Source organism: Panthera pardus, unplaced genomic scaffold, assembly GCF_024362965.1.
Source record: "Panthera pardus isolate Hobbes unplaced genomic scaffold, ASM2436296v1 HiC_scaffold_25, whole genome shotgun sequence".
Taxonomy (NCBI): Eukaryota; Metazoa; Chordata; class Mammalia; order Carnivora; family Felidae; genus Panthera; species Panthera pardus.
The window spans coordinates 8502953-8519040 of record NW_026526821.1 but is presented as its reverse complement, the minus strand read 5'-3'; the positions used below and the strand labels follow the sequence as shown (position 1 = coordinate 8519040).

The window sequence follows — 16088 nt, the reverse complement described above, 5'->3', positions numbered from 1 at the left end:
CGTTACTGAAAGCGACAGACTGCTACTCACAATGTGCAGTTTTTTTCATTCCACACCCCTCTTTGGGTTCCGGAAGGACGAATATGTGTGGGCAGGCGGAAACACATGCTTTTTACCCTAAGGGCATCTTTTCCTATTTTGAAACCCGCTCTCCTCGTTTAACATTGCCCTTCACAGGTCGCCCATTCCATCTCTATGTCATGCCGGCCTTTGATGCCCAGTGCAAGGGTGTGCCATAATCAACAGAACAACGCGTTTACTGGATCGTTTCGACCTTCCCAACGCTGCCCTTATAGACGTTGCTGGAATTAAAAAAAGAAAAAAGTCTTGCGGATAAAATTTTGCCCTTTTTCTCAATACATTCCGAGATGTCAAACTGCTCATTCCAAACGCACGCTGCTTTGAGACTTTAAAATTGTGTACTGTTAAAGTGCCGTGGTTGAAACAAGCTTCCTAATGATCCGGGGAGTGGATTAAGAAATTACCAAAGATGTCAGAGGGCAATATAAAATAATATAAAAGTATGGAAACGTGAAAGCTGTCTTTTCTTTGTCTTCTGGCATGTTTTCGAAGAGGAGAATTTAAGCTGCATGACACAGATCTAAAAACGTTCCACTTATCCACTTTCCAACCCCTTTTTTGGGAGAAGAGAGGCAATATTGTTCATTTTATCCGCTTACACTAATTGAATCGGGCTAGGCTGGACCAGCTATCCAGCGTGATGCTCTTTATTGTAAATCGTAAGATCACCACCTGCTTTAATACTCTGTAGACCTAACCTCAGGGTATTAAGAACTCATCTCGTATCTCGGCAGCAAAAGCCAAACACAGCACCTATACGTAGTACAGCCTCATTAATCCGTCGTGTTGACTGATGCAGAGATATTGTATTTATAAGATTAAATAAAGTGGTTGTGTATTGTGGTCAGAGACGGAGGGTGGAAAGAAATCTATCAAAGAAAGCAATTCACACCTGCTTGCTGTGAATAAGGGTTTTCCATTTTCTCTCTCAGAACTTCTCTGTACTTGAGGGGTAAGTGAATTTGTCAACTTGATTTCCAATGGCAAGTGAAATGTGGGTAGAGAATTAAGCAATGAAATGGTCTTTTCCTGCTTCTCCTTCTTTTCGTCCTCAGCAGTCATTGCTTTGGGGATATTCTTAAGGACGCACGACTCGGCATCTGCTTAAAGGCCACTGCGTATGATATAAAATGGAAAAATACATTTGCTGTGGGCAAAGCGTGGGTGGGGAGGGATTCCCAGGGCAAGTCACATCGGGCAAAAGGGATTTGTGGAAGATTCTTCTGTTCCACGATCAGTTTCAACATGTACAAGTTCCAGAGTGATCATGGCATTTCATATTTATTACAGGGAAAACATCCAGCTTAAAAAAAAAAAAAGTATTTCAAAATCTAAAAGCTAATGACCCACAGCCTAGAATATGTTTGTCATCTGCTTAACAAACACTTCTCAGTAACAAGAAAACTGTTTTGCATGTTGCCAAAATTAGGTTGTAGACCTAAGAATGGTTTGGCCTTGTGCAGAAAGAGAGAAAAAAAAAGTCCCATCCTTTTCCCTGAATTTCTAGATTAGACCAAACTCCTGGGCCCTACCTCTACCCGTTTAATCGTCAGCCACCTCTCCAATCTACTTTCTGTCTCAAAACGCTACCGATTTAATTCACAGCCCTTTTTCTACCCTTGGAACTATCTGCTTGTTTATTTTCGTATTCGCTCTTGCTCTCTTCATTGGAATGAAAGCTGTCGTGAGGTACACCATTCTATCTGCCCTAAAATCACTCCTGACACAAAGAAAGTACTTGGATGTTTGTTGAATGAATAAATGAAAGCATTCACGCTTCCTGTTTTTATTATACCACACCTGCCTCTCGGGCTGGATTTAGAGTTTATTAACCAGACGGTCACCTAAGTAGCTTTATTTACTTAAAAAATGTTTTTAATGCTTATTTATTTATTTATATTGGAGACAGAGACAGAGAGAGCGTGAGCAGGTGAGGGGCAGAGAGATGGAGACAGAATCGGAAGCAGCCTTCAGGCTCCGAGCTGTCAGCACAGAGCCCGACGTGGGGCTCAAGCTCAGGAACCGTGAGATCATGACCTGAGCTGAAGTCAGATGCTGAACCGACTGAGCCATCCAGGTGCCCCCCTAAATAGCTTGAAATTGTGATAAGTGCTAGGAAGGAAGGAAAGTGGTCTGTGATGGAGATATTTCACTTTACTCTCAGCCCTACCACAAGAAAATAATAATGTAGGTGTTCTAGCAAAGGACAACCCCCACGCCACACTGTTGGGAACAAGGGAGGGGTGGGGACTGGATGGGCTGGAGAGTAAATGTCCCATCCCCAGGGGCAGCCACAACTCACATTCTATCTGAGAACACAGGACGAAACTTCCCACTTCCCAGAAAGGTCCGAAACATGGATCTGTGTTCAAATTTTATCATTTTAAAATATTGTCAACTTGATCAATTCGGAAGTATTATCAATAAATGAAAATATTACCCAAAACACTGTGAGATTCACATAGACTCTATCTCTGGTTTGCGGCCTCCAGCAGGAGGCCATTTTCCAACTTGGGTCTACATGCCTAGCTCAGCATTTCTGAGAACGGTCCCTCGAAAGTTCTGGCCAGCTGGTTAGAGGACTAGTAGTTTTATGGACAATTAGGTTGGAGAAACTCTCAGTTAAACAAACTGAATCAGGTCTGCTTGCTGCAGGACCTCTCAGGTCTTTAGGAAGCTGATATCCATTGGGAATCTTCAGGAGAGAAGATAAGGCAAACAGTATTTTCTTTTTTCCTTTTCTTAATATAATTTATTGTCAAGTTGGCCAACATACAGCGTACACCGTGTGCTCTTGGCTTTGGAGTAGATTCCTGTGATTCATCACCTCCATACAGCACCCAGGGCTCATCCCAACAAGTGCCCTCCTCCTTGCCCACACCCATTTTCCCCTCTCTTCCACCCCCCATCAACGCGGAGTTTGTTCTCCGTATTTAAGAATCTCTTACGGTTTCAGAGACGGAGGCAAACCATAATAGGATTTTCTCAAACTCTTTGGTGGCGAGCCCTGTTTCTAGGCACATCTTATTGGACTGATGTTGCATAGAATTAGAATTAACTAATGTCCCAAAGTATTAGCTTCAGAAATTTTTAAAAATATATTTTAAGCCCCCTTTTGAGGGGGTTCAAAATGTTCACAATGTTCCCTGTTTTTGAACTTCTAGGCCCAGTGGCTAAACGTGTGGGTGCTGGTGGTGAATTCCAGTTCTGCTCCTTTCTACCCGGATGATCTTCTGCACGATATTTCATCTCTCTGTGAGTTAGTAAAGGCTCAATAAACTAGGACTGCTTGACTGCCTTCGCTGCCTTTGCTGCCTTCGCTGCTCCTTTGCTGGAAGCAGCGAATCAGACTGGATGACACCAAGGGGAAAGCTAACTCAAAATCTGTTTTGCAAATTCATTGCAAAACACCAGTCACTTGATATTCAACCATGATTATTAACACCATAACATGTTAAAGACCGATTTAAAAAAACCGAATAAATGATACAGTTACGCGATTCTACATAGCTTATCTCAGTGAAGGCATCTATATCCTGCATGCATTTGAAGTCATTTCCTCTTTCAAGTTGTGTCAGGCAGAGCTGATAATGAGAATATATTCCAAGATTCTTTGCAAAGTGGTGACATGATGTGCACCAGCTTTATTCTTGTTAGGTTCACCTCACAAACATTGCTGCATGCCAACAGGTGCCAGGCATTGAGAATAATACCAAACTGCCTGAGACGCAGTCACGTCCCTCAAGTTCACCGTCTCTGTATATGAGAAGGGTGATTACGGTAGAAGAAATTCTTTCGGACTTCATATTGTGACCATTAGTGGATTGGAAAACAGCTTAGTGGGTCAAGACCAGCATTAAAACCATCAAACAGCAGAGCATTAGAAAAGAATACAAGGGGCGCCTGGGTGGCTCAGTCGGTTAAGCGTCTGACTTCGGCTCAGGTCATGATCTCGCGGTCCATGGGTTCAAGCCCCGTGTCGGGCTCTGTGCTGACAGCTCAGAGCCTGGAGCCTGTTTCAGATTCTGTGTCTCCCTCTTTCTCTGACCCTCCCCTGTTCATGCTCTCTCTCTGTCTCAAAAATAAATAAATGTTAAAAAAAATTAAAAAAGAAAAGAAAAGAATACAAAATGCCAGCATGTATTCCGTGCTGTAAGAACAGCACTGTTCTGTGCATTCTTTGCTGCATTCATGAGCATGTGCATCAGGTCAAGGTGTAAAATCTATTTCTTCCTGTGGGCCATGGTCAAATGAGGCAGTTGTGCAATGAGTGAATTCAAGTAAATTACCCTGAGGGCGGGAGGCACCGGAACAGTCTCTATCGGCTCCGTTCACGCGATGATTTCCTGATATAAAGTTGGATCGAGAAAATCTATCTGGTTTCTATTGATGGCAGATCATCTCTGCTGAAGAGTCTGTTCGCTGCTGAAGAAACTTGACAAGCCCCGCCTTGTACCTTGACACAGATATGTGACTGGATCTACCATCGACCTTCGGAAACTTCTCTTCCCTTTCATAGGACACTATGACTGTGTGTGTCCACTACTTGGACCTCTGGCAGCCATCTAGACGCCACAAGTGACAAAATCTGTGTACCAAGCCAATCATACATGGCAGGCGCTGGAGACTGACTCATGCTAGGGCTAAGGAGATGTCGAACCAACGTAAACCCCTTACCTCCAGAATTCTTATTATGCTCAAGAAATAATAAATTCTCCTCATTAACTATGCCACTAGTGATTGGGCGAGCTATTTCTTTTCTTTTCTTTTCTTTTCTTTTCTTTTCTTTTCTTTTCTTTTCTTTTCTTTTCTTTTCTTTTTTTTACTCACAGCCAAAGGTACCTGAAATGATATACTACTCAAAGTCCGTCATACTGGAAGACCATTTGAGCTATTTCGTAATTCTTTATTTCTAACTTTCTGAGGACTTAGAAAACATACTGTTTTATTTAGTCATTGCTACTGACTGCCCGTGTCATCCTCTAGCCTTTACAATACCCCCTCAGGCACTATCTTCCTCTTCTGCATGAAAACACCAGGTTTTGAAATGACTGAGTGACACATACTTTGGGAACAGATGGCTGCCAGTGGATGATTATGGTTTTGCCACTAACTTCACTTCTCTGAGCTCTAGCTTCCTCATCTGTTAAATGGTAATAAAAATATCTACCTTGGGGTGGCACCTGGGTGGCTCAGTGGTTAAGCATTCAATTCTTGACCTTGGCTCAAGTCATGATCTCGCAGTCTGTGCGTTCGAGCCCCGCGTTGGGCTCTGTGCCGGCAATGCGGAGCCTGCTTGGGATTCTCTCTCTCCCTCTCTCTCTCTGTCCCTCCCCTGCTCTCTCTCTGTCTTTCTCAAAAATAAATAAATAAACATTAAAAAAGTTTTTTAGACATCTACCCTGTTGTACTGTTATAAGAATCAAAGGAGATAGCAGATAAAATATGCAAAATACTTACTACGCAGCCTATGAATAATGAATTGTTAAAAAGTGATTATTTAAAAAGGATTATTTAAAAAGTGATTGTTAAAAAGGATTATTATTAACTCCACCTCACAGCTAATAAGTGGTAGAATCTGAACTCCTTTCCGGATCAGTCAAGGTCCTAACACTTGCACATGACCTCTGCTGCTGAAAACATTTCCTATCAAATGTTTTGTGGTGCTAAATCCATGCAATTTATAAACATTATACTAGTAGAGCTAAAAACCCTGCTTACTCCATAATTTATGTAATTTAAGGTGGATTTTTCCCTCTGTACTGACAAAGTCTTTGGGGTGGATAGTTCTCTTTGCCTGTTGGAATGGCTTGGCCTTGTGGCTGACAGGTAGGCCAGACAATAAAAAAACCACAGCTTAAACCTTAGAATTAGGTGAGTTTTAAATTTTTAAATTTGAGACTAACTTGTCATTTGCAATGTTGCACACCCTAACATTTAAAAAAAGTTAAATCGAAATATCCTCAAATGAGTATTCAATTTCACAGAGTCACAACACTATCACACAAGTTTCAAAAAAATGGTAAAAACATAATGTGGAGCGTGGAAAGTATGGGCTTTGAGGTTGGGCAATTCTCTTTAGCTACGTAGCTTGGAGTCAATGATTCGGTTTCCCTAGAACTTGGATTTCTTCATCTGGAAGATAGTAAAGATCTAGAAATTCCCACTTAAGCTCTGATGTTTCAAGATGATCCCTTGGGGGCACCCGGGTGGCTCAGTTGGTTGAACGTCCGATTTCGGCTCAGGTCATGATCTAGTGATTTGTGAGTTCGAGCCCCGAGTCGGGCTCTGCGCTGACCGCTCGGAGCCTGGAGCCTGCTTCGGATTCTGTGTCCCCCTCTCTCTCTGCCCCTCCCCTGCCTGTGCTCTGTCTCCCTCTGTCTCTCAAAAATAAATAAACATGAAAAAAAAGAAGATGATTCCTTCAAAGCAATTTCGCAACAGAATTTGACTTAACCTATAATATAAAAAAGAAATACTGGAGGATTCATGTCACCAGAAACCACCCAGGAGTGGGGACATGTGGTCAGCCTCATGGAGAACTTGGCACTTGAAGGTGAAGTGAATTTTAAAAAGAAAAAATGTTTTTAATGTTTATTTATTTTTGAGAGAGACAGAGACAGAGCATCAGCAGGGGAGGGGCAGGGACAGAGGGAGACACAGAATCCGAAGCAGGTATCAGGCTACGAGCCATCAGCACAGATCCCGATGCAGGGCTCGAACTCACGAGCTATGAGATAGTGACCTGAGCCGAAGTCAGATGCTCAACCAACTGAGCCACCCAGGTGCCCCATGAATTTTTGATAAAGAGAGAGAAAGAGAGCCAGGCGGAGAAAATGCAGAGAAGCAGGTCACACGTGGGCCGTTCTGACTGGGTACATTTAAGAGAATAGTGGGAAATATAGTTGGAAAGATAGGGGAAAGCTGGTAGAGACCCTTGAACGTGACACTAAGAAGCCACAGCTTGTAGGCAAGGGCATTGAACTTCTATTGTTTCTAAAATAATTTTACAACTCCTGCACCTTTTTGGTTTTTAACCCAAATCTGGACTTCCGCCTCTGGTGATTTCGCTTTCAAATTAGACTCACCTGTGCTATCTCAGTGAGGTTTGGCCGAGGACTACGGAAGGGCAGAGTAAAAGACAAAAATGTTGATTAATAGGTGGGGGGGGGGGGAGAAAAGCCATGATATTAATAATAGCTGAATTTTCTTTTCTCAAAATGCAAGATCTCTGGGCTAAGTTCACTCCACATGGCTTATCTCATTTAATTTTCACAAGTGTGAACGATGTGAAATTGTGCTCAATACGATAATTATTTCCATTTTACAGATGAAGAAACCGAGGCTCAGAGAGGTGTAGTCACTTGTCCAAGGTCACACAGTCAGTAGGCGACAGAGGCCGAGTTGAAATGTAAGCTGCTTGATTGCAAGGCTTCTTTATACCTGCTTTTTACACCATGTAGGATTCTGGAAATCTTGGTTCTTTCATTCCACTTCTACCACCAAACAGCAGTGGCAGGATGGAGTGTCCATTAAGTGAAATGAGGAAGCCTGTAGATTACACAGGTAGGCATGTTGTTGCTTGTTGTTGGGTGTGAATGAGGAGTTCAGTTTTGCACACATTGAGGTCGGGCGAACCTTTGAATGGAGATGTCGAAATTCAAGAATATGTGTCAAGAGGCAGCTGGATATTTAAGGCTGGACTTGAGGAGTAGGTGTAGGCTACAGACATGAACTTGGGGCGCGTCAGCAGGGGGCTGTATCTAAACCCTTGGGACTCTACGGAAATAACTGTAGTCAGAGAGGATGTCTAAGAATTCAGTTCTGGGGAACTCCAACGTTTAGAAGATAAGATCCAGCAAAAGAGATTGAGGAACTCCTTAATCAGCGAGGGGGAGAAACTGGCAACTAACTGAGGGTGATATTTCCAGAAGGAAGGGTCGCCGATTCGGCTGGCAAGTCCAGTGGGATAGGCCTGAGACGTCCAGGGCTTGGCAGCCGCGTTGAGGGTTGGGGGAGGCCACATCCTGGCCACATTGACAAGAACAGTTTATGTGGAGGACAAAAGCCTGAATAGAGTGTGTTCAAGAGAGAAAAGGACACGAGGAAGCAAAAACTGAGTATTTTTCTTAATATCTGGAGCCTGCATGAATTTGGGGATCAGTGTACTTATCACAACTTCCCGTAAAAAATTGTCTCTTATGGGGCGCCTGGGTGGCTCAGTTGGTTAAGGGTCCGACTCTTGATTTTGGCCCAGGTCATGATCTTGCAGTTTGTGGGACTGAGCCCTGCAGTGCAGGATCCTGCTTGAGATCTCCCCCACCCCCACCTCTCTCTGCCCCTCCCCCATGGGCATGCATGTGTACCCGAACACATGCTCTCTCTCTCTCTCAAGATAAATAAACTTAAAAAAAATTATGTCTCTTACTAGATCTTTGAAGGACTAGACTGTGATTCATCTTTTAAACCTTTGCAAAGGTTGGCGTTTAAATAACAGTTGCAGGATTTAATAAAACTTTAGAAGAAAGACATCTTCTTGTTCAGATCTCTTGAATCTGTGCTTGGTAACAGGTTAAGCCCCGCCCCTCCCCTTTCCCTCCAACACAAAGACACTTCTGGAATTACTGGTTGACAACAGACACTTAGTGTGTTTTTTTAAACCGATGAAGATCAAATTTTCATTATGGTTTTTTTTTTTTTTTTTTTTGGACAATGAATCTCTTAAGTGTGTATCTTATAGCTCTGGTTCAATTGTCGAGGGGCTGGAAAAATTAAGAAAAAACAAATCTCATCCCTGCCAACACAGTTTGTGTGAATCACAGCTCAGTGAAACCTTTCAGGCATATAATTTATCTTTTCTTTGACCTATGCACTAAATGCTTCATTTGTTCATGAATTCTGGCCTTGTTTTAATTCTGCTATGCTCTGAATGTAGTTTTATGAGGCACAAAAATAAGATTGTCGATCCGAAAACACAGAAGATTTGTGTGCCTCTCCCAGAATGCAATGGGGGCATCCTTCCCCCAATTCACAGCTCTGCAGGTTTGCGGCTGGAACTCCAAGCCAGGGAGAAGCATGCAGTGAGACAGGGGGGAAAGGTTCGAGTGGGTGGGTGGGGAGGGGACAGCTGATGTGGCTGAACCCAAGGCATAATTTACGCTAAGAATTCTGAATCAATACATTGACGGCCATTTATGCCTAGTGTGGTACTCCCACCAAGAAAGCCATTGGCTGAGAAGTTTTAGTCGTGTTACTCTCCGGGGGCTGGATTCTCTCATTACACTCCTAGAACAATCGATCCCTCCTCCTCCCTCCCTCTCCCCCAAAAGCCGTCTGTACAGCCAGGGATCAGATGAGAAACCTTAATAATCAGGAGGCTGTGGTTCGTTTACAGTCTTTACAGATGCATGTATTTGAATGTCCGCAAGGTCACAGACTGAAGGAGAAATAAATGGCGTAGCCTAGCTTTCCCATGTTTTACATGCATATAGTTCAGGGCGGTACTCGATATTTAAATTCCAATGATGTTGCCAATAAAAACATGGAAATTCGTAGTGTAACAAGACCAAATGCCAACCTCATTGGTGAATCTTAGGGAGCTGACTCGCTTTTTTTTCTGACAGTTTGAGGGTCTTCTGAGAGGTCACTGTAACTTTAAAATATCACCCACGGGCTTGACTCTATCAGATACCTGCCATGTTCCCCATACAAGCCCCCATTTTCTGAATTGTATCTCATTTTGGAACTCACTCCACTCAATTCGAGGTGCTGTCCCTAAGGGTCTCCAATAACAAAACACTGGGCTGGTAAAGTACAAGTCTGAACTTCCCTGTGCTTTTCTTAGAACAGGAGTGGATTGACCGCATTGGGGCTTTATGGTTAAAAATGTTTAAGGGTCCGGTATCAGATGCTACACTGGTTTTCTTAATTAAGGTGGGGATTTGGATAAGTTACTTAGACACCTGTCTCCAGATGGGTAAAGCTCAGTCCTTCATCCTTGTCCCGTAAGTAACTCAATCTTTTCCTGACTCCAGTGATGGGTTGGCTTTGGATGCCCCAGTGAATGAAATGTGATTATTCAAAAAAATCACAAGCTCAGAACAACCTTAGGAGCCCACGATGGATAAATGAGAACTCAACAAGAGTTTCCACTCAGAGTCAGGTAGTAAATCGTTTCTCAAATATTCATGAATATGGATGACCAGTTTCTAGCCCCAAGACAAATAACATTCCAACTCCCGGTTTATACATTTGATGGAATGTTCTGGGAGCCAGGGAGGCCAATTCTCTTTGTGTCGGAGCACCCTGCCCAACACACGGCCTCCCCAGCGAGAGCACTTGGCATCTCCCGTAATAATGGTGGGGGTGGGGGTGGGGGGGTTGTACCGCATTTCTTCCTGGACCAAAGTCCCTGAGGACAAGTCCCTCTGTCCCAGCCTTCACTGTAGCCTGGCCTCACCTGCACCCGGCAGCGTCCCACTCAGTAAAGATTTGGTGCCTGGATGCGTTTGAAAACTTACTTTGAATTATACAGAAAGCTATTCGATTGGCATCTGAACTGGTGCATTTGGGGAACCGGGCATTTGCGGGACAAGTTCTTAAGCTTTTGAAAGAAAAATTGAAAATCAGTTTGTGCAGTAGAGATTTACAGAAAGATCAAGAACGCTGATAGTGAGAGCCCGAACCCACGAGCCTGATGACCTTTCCCCAATTTTAACTCTCCAGGACTTACAGCTGGTGCCTGACGTGTACAGTATAATGTTTGACACGGTCCTGCCTGCGTGCATTAAAACCACAGACTGAGGTGATACTCATTTTCCTTATGGAGAATAATATATCCGTACAGCGCTTAGAACAGAGCCTGGTATACTGTAAGTGCTCAATACATGACAGCCAGAGTTATTAGCAACTTCCCTTGAAACACAGTGTATCAACTTTTATTTCCTTCTTCATTGGAGGAGTTTCTTTTCTCGGCCGAACACAAACAAACTCAAGATAAAAAGCAAATGCTCTTTTTCAGATCAAAAGAACTCGTGTTTCTTTGTGCAGGAAAGAAAGCAGCTGATGTGGAATACCTCCTTTAAAAATATCTAGTTTTTACAAAGATATGACCCCAGCTTGTGGGAAAATAATTAGTACATAAAAGGGTCTGCCCAGAGCTGTAAAAGCTCTTTATTTAAACCCATGCTTTGGTGCAAAAGATAGTTAAAGATCAATCCAGGCTATTAAAAATAAGAAATGAAATGTATTCCAACAAAAGCCTATAAACATGCTGGTTGCGAAACAAGCTACCGAGGCCAGGCGAGGTATTTAAGTCTTTTAGGAACCGTTTTTATTCCGCTAAGGCCTTTCCCTCCAGACTCCATTGATCATAAATGCAACCTGTCTTCCTCTACCTTTGATAAATGGAAGGACGGATTCATCTGTGTGTAACTCACCTCCTCTCTTCTTCTACATAAAACAGATGCCACAGCTGTTATTGTTCTTCAAACAGATGTTTCTGTCCACAGGAACATGGGGGACACTACAATGTGCCATTTGTTCTAGAGGGCTGCGTACCTTGTCGGGGCCCCTTGGCGACTGGAGAGCAATATAGACGCCATCCGCTTACCCCATCAGAGCTGCCCCCCCCCCCCCCCCCGGAGCTTAACAAAAGGGATCGTCCCTCGTCAGCACTTACCCTCTCTGCAGGGACATCATCGGGCGGCCTTGACAATCCAGGGACTTCCTCGGCCTGGTCCTGACGCTCCGCGCTCTTGGCTTCCTGTTGGCTGTCCACTGGTGCCTTTTCCCGTCCCTTGTCCAGTTTGAAGAGTTTGTCGAAAAAGCCAGAGTCCTTAGGCTTGGCAGGGGCTGCTCCCCCTGACTCAGGTGAGACGGGCGCTGGTCCCCAAGTGGCAGAGACGCCTTCGTCCCCGGCTGAGCTCTGCCCCGGGGTTTTATCTGGGTCGTGCCCCCGTGCAGCTGCCCCCGGAAGAGTCACGCTCTCACTTGGTTCTTTGTTCCCTAGAGCTTTATTGGAGCTGACATCAAGCTTCACTGACCCAGTGGATGCATCCGTGGCTTGGTCTCCAGCACGTCCTGGTACAGGGCCGAGCGAGTGTCAAGAAAAAACGAGATTTAGCAGCTGGCGCCCCGGCTTTGGCCTCGTTCCCAAGATTCTTTCCGTTGGCATCCGCAACAGTGCTCATCTCCATTGTCTCGGGGGAAGAAGTGACCGCATTATCCTCCTTGACACTTATTCCCAAATCAACTGTAAACACAAAGACAAACAGCAGTTATTCAGCCCGGCGAGGAAATTCAAGGATCGATAATGAATTCAAGGATCGATAATGGACTCCAAACCGTTTGATACACAAAGGCCAGAATGCAGCCGGGGCTCTGTGGCTGTCCGGTCAACGCTGCAAAGCAGAACCTGGTCACCTAGAACTCCTGTGACCTTGCTAAGGAGAAAAGCCAGTTAGCAGAAAGCCCACACCAGGCGGCTGCACAGGTGACACGCACGTTAATGACGCTGTCGGCCTGTTGCAGGGATCCCGAGAGAAGAGTGTTGTCACGATATCAGCTGGGAGGCAGCACAGCGGTCGGGAGCTTGGGCTCTGGAGCTAGAACAAAGTTAGTCAGCCTTCTGACTTCTGACATCGGGGGGCTGGATCATTCTTTGCCCAGGGGGGCTCCTCTTGTGCACTGCAGGATTCTTAGCAGCATCCCTGGCCTCTACCCGATAGATTCCAGGGCCCACCCCCAAGCTGTGACAACCCAAAAATTGCCCCCCTATGTCCCCTGGGGCCAAAAATCACTCACGTTTGAGGACCGCTGAGCTAAAGTGTCTATCTGCACCTGAGGTACCCAACCGTCCCATGCCTCGATTTTCTGGTAAATTCAGGCAAACAGTAGAACTTCCCTCCTAATTTGGTTATGAAAGTTACGTGACTTCATGTGCTTAAAAACACACAGAACTGTGCCTGATGCATGTTGGTCACTGTCATTATTCACGAGTGAGAAACCCGGCCACACAGAGAGGTCGATGCACCTCCCCACGGCTGCCCAGTGAGCTGGTAAGTAACCGCGTGTGGTCAGGGGCAGACACCTGACTCTGAAGTTTGTGCTCTGTCTTACCATGAGGCCTATATTAGCAGAGACTAAGGGGAGATTTTTAAAAGTAGCACTTGGAAAGTTTCCAGACGGCTGGAAAAACAAACGTCCACCGCAAGAAGGCGATTAGACTTCAGGTGGCCCGGAATCAGAGGCATAGGGTCAGCTTGTGGGTGCAGGCTCCGCCCCCTCCGGGGAGGGGCCCTGGCATCCAGCTGTTTCTGCTTTGACCGCTGTGTGGGTCCCATTGAACTGCTCTCTTTCCTCGTTGCCTTTTCTAAGCAGTGCAATATTCGCGGGGGGGGGGGGGGGACGGAGAGATACCACAAATTTTGGAAATCAAAGTTAAAGATCAAGATTCTCTACTGATAAGCTGTGTGACCTTGGGCAAGTCACTAAACAGCTTTGGATTTCCTCATCCTTCAGATGGGAATGCTAACAGCTCCCCTGCAGCATTTGCCCCCGGATTGTTTAAGGGACACAGACTGCTTAATAGTTGAACAGGCACTGTGATTATCCTGAAGGCTTCTCCCATGCCTTTGCCAGCATTGCGGTTTGCTTATCCAGGTGCAGCAGCCACTTTTTAAAATATCTGTTTGCAGGAAAGAGAGAAAGAGAAAAGGGGAGAATCTGTTGGTCTGCTCGTACAGTTTGTTAATATGCATGAGAAACACACACACAAGCACGAGGTATGTTGATATTCGTCAACAATCTCGGACCTCGAGGAAGTCACCCCGTAGGGGCACTGGGTATGTCACCCAGCTCTTCCTCACCCCTTTCCTGTGCTCTAGGAATTCATAACCGTGTAAAACACTGTACTCAGGGCAAGAAGGCGGGAGGGAGAGCCGGAATAAAGGAAGTGATAGATGTCAGGGTGCTGAGTAAGCCAGGCAGGCAGCTGACGCATCACAGTGAATATAAATGAATTGTGGGGATGGCCCATGCCAGGAGAAGAGGAAACAGTTGACAAAAAAGGCAGAGACTGAGATTCAAAACAAGGGAGGGCTTTTCGAATTGCCAAGAGCATCAGCCTGTCCTCTTTCCCTTTTTTCCTCTCTTCTTGACTCTCCAGACGGGAATCAAAAGAGCTAATGGTAAATGAGAGTGTCCCGCTCAGGGAAAAAGTCTCTGAAAAGAAAACCCTTCTCCAGGAAAGACTTTTTAAAAATTGAGGTAAAATTGGCCCATATCGTTATCTTAGGTTTTCGGGCGTACAACGTGATAATTCTATATTGGTATACACTCCATACCGTTCGTATATATGACAGCAAGTCTGGTGACCATCTGCGCCACGCGGTTGACCCCCCCCTTCACCCTGTTCACCCACCTCCCAACCCTCCCGACCCCTCTGATCACCACCACTCTGTCCTTACTCACCTATACGTGACTATGACATTTGTCTCTCTCTGTCTGACTTATTTCACTTAGCACAGTATCTTCAAGGGCTATTTACGTTTTTGCAAATGGCAACATTTTCTTCTTTCTTATGGCCAAGTAGTATTGATTATATATATATACTATATATATATATTATATACATATATATTATATAATATATTATATAGTATATATATATTATATATTATATATATTATATATTATAATTATATATTATATATTATATTACTAATATATAATATATAGTATATAATATATATAATATATATTATATATTATGTTATTAATTATATAATATATTATATATATTATATATATTATATATATAGTGTATATATATAATATATATAGTGTATATATATATAATATATATATAGTGTATATATATAATATGTATATATATGTATGTATATGTGTGTGTATATATATATATATATGTACACACACACACACACATACACACACACGCACGCACATATACCACATCTTTACCCATTCACCTATTGATGGACATTTACGTTGTCTCCATATCCTGGCTGTTGTAAATAATGCTGCAACGAACATGGGGATGCGGGTATCTTTTGGAATTCGGGTTTTCATTTCCTTTGGATAAATACCCAGAAGTGGAATTTCTGGATCATATGGTAGTTCTATTTTTAATTTTTTGAGGAGCCCCCATGCTGTTTTCCGCGGTGGCTACACCAACGTGCATTCCCACCAATGGTGTACAAGGGTCCCCTCTCTCCATATCATCACCAACACTTGTTATTTCTTGTCCTTTTGATAGTAGCCTTTCCGATAGATGTGAGGTGATATCTCAGTGTGGTTTTTATTTGGATTTCCCTCATAATTATTGATGCCAAACACTTGTTCATGTGCTGGTGGGCTATCTGCATGCCTTCCTTGGAAAATGTCTATTTACATTCTCTGTTCATTTTTAAATCAGATTTTTTTTTTTTTTTGCTATTGAGCTGAGTTTTTTTATCATTTTGGATAGTAATCCTTTATTGAATACATGATTTACAAATATCTTCTCCCATTCAGTGGGTTGCTTTTTTATTGTGCTGATGGTTTCCTTTGCTATGCAGAAGCTTTTAGGTTTGAGGTAGTCCCTGGATAGACTTTTTAAAAAGTGCCAATATATTGCTTTAATATAGGATAAATTCTTTACATTCCAGGTATCTAGGCTGCACCTCAGTGCATTTACAAATCACGGTAGATGAAAACTATATAGCTCTTGATATTAGAGAATGGGAAAAGTATGTTTTATAACTTATAAGAACTAGCACTTCCTACATGGGGCATTCCATGATAATGAAGGTCTGCCCCCCGAACTTGGTGAATGCATATGCAAGTCTGTCACCCAGAGCTTCTAGTTCCTTTACTAAAATGCTTACTTCCCAGGAGGGCATGTGATCTAAGCTAGAATAATCCTGTGGCTTTTGCTGAACCCATTAGAACAGAGTTACACCCTTTATGCCTGGGTTGGCAAACCAGCGGGGGTGCATCTGTTA

At 43.7% G+C, this 16088-nt stretch overlaps 1 protein-coding gene across 1 annotated transcript in view; it reads right to left on the bottom strand.

Annotated features, from left to right (window-relative positions):
• The window catches only part of BCAS1 (brain enriched myelin associated protein 1), a 101188-nt gene that overhangs the window by 53696 nt on the left and 31404 nt on the right, over positions 1 to 16088 (bottom strand). Inside the window, 2 exon segments of the mRNA XM_019458112.2 lie at positions 11762 to 12172; positions 12174 to 12334. Coding sequence (XP_019313657.2) covers positions 11762 to 12172; positions 12174 to 12334 — 572 coding nt within the window.